This window comes from Camellia sinensis, chromosome 11 (assembly GCF_055761805.1).
Source record: "Camellia sinensis isolate YWXY chromosome 11, ASM5576180v1, whole genome shotgun sequence".
Taxonomy (NCBI): Eukaryota; Viridiplantae; Streptophyta; class Magnoliopsida; order Ericales; family Theaceae; genus Camellia; species Camellia sinensis.
In genome coordinates this window covers 81,213,611-81,222,835 of record NC_138971.1, presented here as the reverse complement: position 1 = coordinate 81,222,835, position 9,225 = coordinate 81,213,611, and the positions used below count along the sequence as shown (strand labels likewise).

The 9,225-nt window shown below is 34.7% G+C and overlaps 1 protein-coding gene across 1 annotated transcript; it reads right to left on the bottom strand.

Annotated features, from left to right (window-relative positions):
* Positions 1–8,615: 8,615 nt before the first annotated feature.
* Positions 8,616–9,014, bottom strand: LOC145802443 (putative F-box protein At1g67623). Its single transcript, XM_082895158.1, has one exon. It carries the CDS (start codon positions 9,012–9,014, stop codon positions 8,616–8,618), a length of 399 nt encoding a protein of 132 aa, XP_082751284.1.
* Positions 9,015–9,225: the final 211 nt, after the last annotated feature.

Genomic DNA, 9,225 nt, shown 5'->3' with positions numbered 1-9,225 from the left:
ATATAGTTAGGATCATGCATGAATTTTTAACATAGCTTCTATTTTGGCTTGGAGTACTCGGTAAGTGTTTATGCTTTAGCATCCTTGCACGCATGTGAGTGACTGCCATGATAGCATGCTTACCATGAGGCTATTTGCTTATCTGAATTGGAATAATGCATTGACTGTGAATTTTAAGCCCACTAGATAGTGGCAAAACCATGTTTTCTAAGCCCACCCGAGGGTGGCAAAATCTGCATTTTAAGCCTACTTGCGAGTAGCAAACCACTTTCAAAAACAAACATGAAATGTTATGTTCCAATTCAGGCAATCCGGTCTATACTTGTATGTTGTGCGCATCACATAGTAAATCTAGGCTAATAACTAGAATAAGAACGCATAATGTTTTCAAAACTAGATATCATGGTTAGTAGAGGTCGATCTTTGATCGCGCGAGCGGGCGTGCTCACAAAGTGACATTCCCCAATCGTACCCAAGTTCTCGAGCCGAGGCAACTTTGGTGATGACGGACACGTGGCCTTAGGCACGAGTCAGGGTTTCCTAAATTCCCCAAAAATAAAATATTTAGGTGTCGACTCTGTATCAGGCAAAGCAGTCCATGTTTGGCACTTCTTTCAAAGAAATCTGTTTTCCAAAATGATTTGCCAGATTTGGACTGTTTGATGATTCATCGGTCTTGCATCGCACTCGGCGAGATTAGATACAGGACCGTGACATTGAGTCCTGAACTGTAGTGAGCCCATAAAGAACAGAACGGGGGATTTCCCTCCCGGGGCGTTTAGGGACGTCTACAGTGGTATGTTGAAAATATCACTCCTACAGAATCTCAGATTAATGTCATTGAGAATATGCAGAAAACTTGGGTCACCACCGATGGTCAAAGTTTTACTTTGTCCATACACCAACCCAACCCCTGGAGTTACAACGATTAAGCAGTAATACCAAACCTTTAGCCATTGCTGCTTATATGGAAATTCCACACAAATCACAAAATAGGGATCCTATTCTCATTCAGGATATGGTACCTATATTCAAACAACAAAATTATAAAAATCTGTTTTACCAAATAGCTAGCAAACAACTCACCAGAATTGAAGAAACTGTTAATCAAATTAAAAATAGTTGTCACTTACAGCCAAAATCTGAAGTTCAAACTGAAGTTATTCCTGCAACAATTAAACCTCCTTTAGAAGTAACTAAATTTAAGTTATCTACTACTAAGAAAAATATAGAATTCATGGATACTCTTGTTGATAAGATTAAAAGTTTTAAAATTGGAGAATCTTCTTCTATTAATATGTTATCCAGGCAGCATAATCCAAATGAAGAAAATTTAACACTTTCTCAAATTACAGAAATTGAAAATAATTTTCAGGAAAATCCAACCTCCATAAATAAAGTTCATTATGGAGAAACTTCTAGAAATTCTACTAGGACTGCCCCAACGAGATATTATTACCCTGGAAGCACTCCTATGGATCTTCTTTATGAATAAGATTTTTTACAAACACAGAAATCCTATCATGGAAAAATCATTTATGAATGGAATATAGATGGTCTTTCAGAATACAAGATATTCGAATTGTTGCATCAAATGATTATGTATTCAACAATTTGCAAACAGAATGAAAATGATGATCATGAAATCGCCAGATTTCTGGTCAATGGCTTTACCGGCATCCTGACAGGATGGCGGGATAACATTATTACAGAAACACAACAAACAGAAATCTTAACAGCCTTTAAAAGAATTACAGATCCTTTAACAGGTACTGTTCAATCTGAACAGGACGCTGTTTATACTCTTATCAGTACAATTTTACACCATTTTGTATGAGCTTTTCCTGATGGTTTAGAAGATAGGAGTAGAGAACTTTTACAGAATTTAAGATGTCCTTCTTTATCCCATTTTAGATGGTATAAAGATGTGTTCATGATGAGAGTTGTTAGAAGATATGATGCTAACAGTGAACATTGGAAAGGCAAATTCATTGATGGCCTTCCCACTCTCTTTGCTGAAAGAATCAGGAAAAAAAACTGAGGGATAAGCATAGCAAAATGTCTATTCCATATTCAGAATATACTTATGGTCAACTCATAAGAATTGTTAGCGAAGAAGGTCTTGCTCTTTGCAATGATCTAAAATTACAGAATCAAATGAAAAAGCAAAGTCATAATGAATTAGGTGAATTTTGTGAACAATTTGCCTGTGAATCTAAAATCCAATATCCATCCAAACATAAACATAAAAAACATAAATTTGGAAAATCATCAAAAAATTGTTCCAAGAAATCCAGAAAAAATAAATATCATAAACAGACTATTCAACAACTCTAGCCTTCTAGAACTAAAGGCAAACCAAAAAAATCTTATCCACAAAAAGATAAATCTACAGTTAAATGTTACAAGTGTGGCCAAACAGGTCACTATGCTAATCGTTGCAAAGCTAAGATTCAACAAAAATTAAATGAATTAGCTTTAGAAGATGAAATTCAGTAACAAATTCTTCAGATGCTTTATGAAGACTCTGATTCAGACTCTACTTCAGATGATGGTATTGCAATACTATATTCATCATCTTCTAATACTGATCCTAAATCCCCTCTGAAAATCTGTTCCTGTAAACGTCAAATTAATCAAATAACAGAAGAAGCCAATTATTGGAAAGCAATAGTCGAGATGAATGGACTTGATATTAGTAGTCCTGGTATCAATGTTCTTACAGATGATGAATAGCAAATGTTGAATATTGCTGATTAAATCACAGATCCAGAAATGAAATTAAAATTTCTTGAACTATGCTGCCAACAGCACAAAAAAGAAGAAATTTTACCTGCAAAGCATTACAGTATGAAAGAAGTATATAAAAGAATTCAAAATACTTCTGAAGAAAAACCCATAACAATCCAGGATCTTAAAATGGAAGTAAACGCTTTAAAAGTTGAAATAAAGCATTTACAAATAGGAAATATTGCCATTAATACAGATCTTAAAATAATCAAAGAACAAGTTAGTTCCAAAAATATAGAAAAATTAGAAGTAACTGAATCCAGTACTATTCAAGATGCATCTTTAGCATACTTGAACCTTATTAACAAAGTTACTTTCCAGAAATGGTATATCAGAATTAGTTTTATTATAAACCAGAATTTATAATAAAAGATGCCATTGTTCTTGTAGACAGTGGTGCTTATATGAATTGTATTCAGGAAGGATTAATTCCAACCAAATATTTCCAGAAAACAACTCAATCACTCACCAGTGCAAGTGGTAATTCTTTGTACATTAGGTACAAACTTCCAGAAGTGCTTATTTGCAATCGAGGATTATGTTTACCCACATCCTTTGTCCTAATAAAAATTTTCTCAAGCAATAATTTTAGGGACACCATTTATGTGTTTATTAATGCCAATAACTAAGATTGACTCTATTGGCATTCATACAACCCTAAATGGTCAACTGATTATTTTTGTCTTTATTACAAAACCTTACACCAAAGAATTAGATCAAATCAAAGATCTAGTTAATTTCAAAGAAAAACAAATTAATTTCTTACAAAAGGAAATTAGTTTTCTAACTATAGAACAAAGATTACAACAATCTTCTTTCCAGGAAAAGATTAAATCACTTGAACAAGAATTTCAAAATGAAATCTGTAGTGATATTCCAAATGCTTTTTGGAATAGGATGAAACGCATTGTTTCTCTTCCTTATGAACCACGATATGATGAGCATAAAATTCCAACCAGAGCTCGTCCTACTCAGATGAAAAAAGAGTATTTAGAACTATATAAAACAGAGATTAGTACTCTTCTCCAGAAAAAACTTATTAGGTCCAGTAAATCTTCTTGGAGTTATACAACATTTTTTGTTAATAAGAATGCAGAAATTGAAAGAGGTGTGCTAAGACTAGTAATTAATTACAAACCTCTAAATTATGCCTTACAATGGATTAGGTATCCAGTTCCAAATAAAAAAGATCTTTTAGATCGCTTACAGGATGCTATTATATTTTCAAAATTTGATATGAAATCCGGATATTGGCAGGCCGAAGTTGCCGAAAAGGACAGGTATAAAACAACTTTTACAGTACCTTTTGGGCATTTTGAATGGAATGTTATGCCATTTGGATTGAAACATCTTAATGAATGATATTTTCTATTTGATACATTGATGATGTTTTAATGAATGATATTTTCAATGCTTATACAGAATTTTCTATTTGTTAAATTGATGATGTTTTACTTTTTTTTTATCATCTATTGACTAGCATATGAAACATCTTAATATATTTAAGCATGTCATTATCAGAAATGGATTGGTAGTTTCTGCATCAAAAATGAAACTTTTCCAAACTACAATCAGATTTTGGGTTGGGTTGGGTTGGGTTGGTGGATGGACAGAAGCAAAACTTTGACCATCGGTGGTGACCCAAGTTTTCTGCATATTCTCAATGACATTAATCTGAGATTTTGTAGGGGTGATATTTTCAACATACCACCAAGGAAAAGATTGTAATTTTTGATGTTGTTCGAAATGAACATAATACTAGTTTTTATATTGTTCTGACTGGAGAGGGGTATGGTAACTAAAATACCATTCTCTAAATGTTCTGTATTTTTCTTTCTATAGATCCTCATTTAAGGCTTTTCTGATTTTACTTCCTGGCGTAAAATCCATTAGATTTCAAAATTCATATCACTGGTTGTATGGCTATAAGGCCTTCTTGATTCATAAATACCATGTGGCATTTGTTTCTCTGAAAATTGAACTCCCTAAACTATAGGATCAACTGTAGGTTCAGGTTGTTGTGTATCACTTGGAGGTCTGGAGATTGGTCTTCAAGGCATTCCTTGTAAGACCGACTCTACTGGTTCCGATAACGATTGTCTGGAAGACTCGTGTAAATCTACTCTATAAGATGGACCAATTCTATAACTAGTACTAGACATACTTCTGGATAAAGACCTTTGGGCCTTTTAAAGGTAAGCTAAACATTTCCTCCTTGTGTCAGGATTATTTCATCCAATGTTTGTTGGACAATTGGCTGGGCTGGAACAGCTTGGTTTATCTACCATCTATCTGGAAATTTTATTTCTTGCCACGGTATCATTTTTGGCACTGCAACTTGTCTACTGAAAAGGTTGGTGTCTATCAGGACTGTATGTCCTAACTCACTCTGTTTTCTAATATAAGGATTTAAAGTTGTTAAAACTTTAAGATAAATTCTGGAAATTACCACAAAGGGTGGAGATCCTGGAAGATATTCATAGCCATTGGATAACACTCTAAGTTCTAAGACTTTGGACAGATTAGCATCTGTAAGTGCTATACTAAGGTCTGGATATATGTTGAAATAGACTGGACCATGTGAGAGGCTAGTTTCTATAGCTCCCATAAGTGATGCTCTCCAAACGAGACATCGACCATCTCGAAGAATACACTGGATACTGGTATTTTGACCTAATAGAGTCAAAGCCTTAAAGGCTATTTGGACAAGTCCTATGTGGACATACTTGTATTTCTGGAAAAAAGGATAGAGATCTTGTATATGGAGGAGATACATGATCTCATCCTCATGCTGGATAGATACTGCATGTTCAAAGGTTTTGATTATTTTTCTACTGGAAAAGTCAAAGGTTCCTATCTTATAGATAGTATCTGGTTTGATCTTAGGGATAGTCCACTTATCTAGGGCTTCCTTAACATCCTGGCAAGCTACAAGCTCTCTGGCTCCTCAGGTAGAAGCTACTGTATTAGCTACAGTATTGTATACTGTATTGGCTATGTCTTCTGAAGGTACAGTACTCATGTATGGTTATATGTAACCATATATGTATAATGAAAATTAAATAAAACAAATTATGACCAAAATTCAACTTGGCTCTGATACCAATAATTGCGGTGCTTGACATAGGGTTTAGCTAAGCATGTTTGTCAACGACTTACGAGATCAAATGACCTAACAGCAATCACTGTTAATGGTCTGACTCAACGTGACTTGGGTGACGTCCCACTCAACCTTACACTGTTCTACCCTCAATCAGCACAAACCGAGGAAGACTACTGTCCATAGTTTTATTTTATTTTATCTTAATTATGCCATATATAGCCTCATGATTTTACTGTATAGGTGGTGGAGGCCTTCCGGCGGCCTCCCACGCAATTATCTATTCTTGTATCTGAGATTGAGTTTTTTCAATCTGTTTTGTTACTGTATTCTAATTGCTGGAGACCCAGGGGTCATTAGGGAATGTAGTAAGAAAATTTAAATAATTATTTTTTCTTTGAATATGAAAATCTAAAATTTCATGCAAGATAACAAGTATATCAACAGAACTCATGCATTAAAAAAGATGAAAGAAAATACTTACAACCAGTACTTCAAGCCTTTATTATACTTCAAAGGGAAAGAAGGAGTACACGCTTTTTGAAGAGAGAGAGAGAGAGAGAGAGAGCACACTTCAAACTGATATTATATTTTTTACAACTCGTGCGATCAACAAGGATGAGGCATCCCTTATATAGAAAATAAAAGATAATAAGAGATGGATGAGGAAGACAGGTGGCGTGTCCTGATTGGTTCGGAGTCGATCGTCCTTATCTCCTCGAGCAGGGTAGCCGAAGCATAAGGGACTCCATTTCCATTACTCAGGTCATGGACCTGCCTTAGTTATACAGGAAGGACTAAGGAAACCCCCTTAGGCTTGGTACTAAGGCATAGCATGGTTGATAGCAGGCTTAGCTGTGGCCTTCGCCCTGGGAAGCTAGGGAGTTTGTGATTAGGTGGCTAAAGGTGGAGGCTTCGCTGAGGTGAGCACGAACATAGTCGATAGAAGACTAATAGAGTCCTGAGAATGCCTTTACTGGCCAAATAGAACTAAGATGGCAAGTGTAGCGGCAAGGTTCACCGCTGCTAGTGCACTTACTAAGGTTCAAGTTGAGAAGGCAAGTGCAAACGCAAACACTCCCGCTGTAACTACACTTGCTAAGGCTAAAAAAAGTAGTTACAGAGGCAAACAGATAGTACACAGTACATTCAGAGGGACATGTGGCACCTTCAACCTAGTGGCCCAAGGCAGAATATTCTATGTGATCCTCTAGGACACATGTGCTCTCTCTATTTGGCCACTTGGTGTCCTCTTGGTACCAAGGAAAAGCCTATGAATAGGACCCATTTCCCAAGGTTCAAAAGAGTAATTTAGGAGATTTTGGGGGAGATGCTGCCCATTTTTGGTACTACCATACATTTCTTCTTGAGCCACTTGCTTCACCCTTACCCAACTACACACACTCCAACTCCCAGATAGTTGTTGCTATTCATTCTCCAACCATTTCCACCATTATTGGACCATTAACATAGTTTTGCCTCTCTAATCACCCCTCTAACCTTGAACCCCCCTACAAATATTATTAACCTCAATGTCATATCCAATACAGATATTTGTATTAGTCATTTTGTATGAAACTTAATTTTTGTGAGGATAATTACTTTACAATGGTATTAGAGGAAAAAAATTATAAACTAATAAAAATATTTATAATATTAATTACTAATATTTATAATATTTTTTGTTGGAAAATATATTTTATTGACACCATGTCAATATAATTCTCCTATTTTTGTCTACTAGGACAATCAGTCAAACAACATATAATTCTTCCACCATCAAATGGATAACACATTGCGTTTTCACAAAGGTGAGTCAGGTTTGAATCCTGGGAGGCACGCTCTCTCTGTGGGACTTTGTATTGTAATCTGATCAAAGCTTAGCCTCTTTTGTAGTGCATAAGAATGTCAATTGGTTGCCTCGGTGATGAGTTTTTTCCTATGGGTTGAATTAAATATAACCAGCAATTAGTTACTCTAGAACCAGAATCCACGAATATTATGATATTCCACGAGTCTTTTTTTTGGAGTTCAAAATATATATATATATATATATTTCTTCCATTTTTTTTATTAATACAATCGGTTATGCTTATGAAAGGAAATGTTTGAAATTTCAATTTCATCATCAATTTAATTTTTTTTAAATCATTGTCAACTAAAGAATATTAACAATGGCCATTCGAATTTTGGATAAAAAAAATGATCCTTTCAACTCACTGAGTTCAATCACTAAGTTAACATATAGGTCTATGAATATCTGAGGAAAATAAATTTAGCAATCTTTCATGACAAATCTCATTGAAATTAAAATATATATATATATATATATATATATATATGGTGCCCCATTAAAGCCATAGAGTTGAACATACCATAATCATAATTAATTAATAAATAAAACGATCTAAACAATCTTAGGAAGTAACATTGCAAAGCAAGTTTGACTTCTTCATTTCATTTACAACCTTGACAACTTATGTTGTCATCCTGTTCTTCCCGGCCTCGCCTCCATGTTTCTCCCACTTCTGACAGTGTTGCTTTTTGTCTATATGCTGTACTATGTCCATCTATCTTTATTCCAAGGCCTATTTTGGATAGGGTTACTGTCCAAAATAGGCTTTAGAATAAAGTTAAAAAATCAATAAACTGACTTTTAACTTAGTTACCAAAAGAGACCTATATTTGATTTATGTATTTATATAGCACAACTTCGATAAATAATCTAAACACTCCTACCCATTAACATGTTACAGAACAAGTTGAGTTCTCTATCCCATTTACAAGCTTCACAGCTCATGTTGTCATCCTCTTCTTCGCGGCCTCTCCATGTCTCCTTCACTGTGATGCTTTGAGTTTTTCCATGACAACAGAAATTTGTTTTTTGGCTAACCATATGATTGTTGATCCACATTGTGTGAATAATGGCCTTGATTCTTTCTCTACACTCTTGGATTCTCAAGCTCTTTGAATTTGAACAAGTATTGTTCATTGCATTTAGAAGCTTTAGGCCTTGTTTTGTTGATTGCCCACCCCTAGAGAGGAGGATCATACCGTACACGTATGAGGCCTCCACGTGTCCTTTCTCTGTTGCTCTCTTCAAATGCTCTAGTCCTGATTCCATTCTGATGTGGCCGAAGTATTCAACTTATAATATTACAATTGCAGAAATTAAACACAAACGAGATGTTAAAAAAAATATTAGATGATTTTATTTCAAATGTGAGGCTAACTGTACATAATTGAACTTAATATTATGAATAAATTTCTGAACAATCTAATTTTCTAATTTTTCTGTTACATATATGAATGTTTGTTTTCTTTTCACAACTTAA

What these genes read in the sequence shown, in the direction of transcription:
- LOC145802443 (XM_082895158.1), bottom strand. Translation starts at nt 9,014, where the DNA reads ATGGAATCAGGACTAGAGCATTTGAAGAGAGCAACAGAGAAAGGACAC.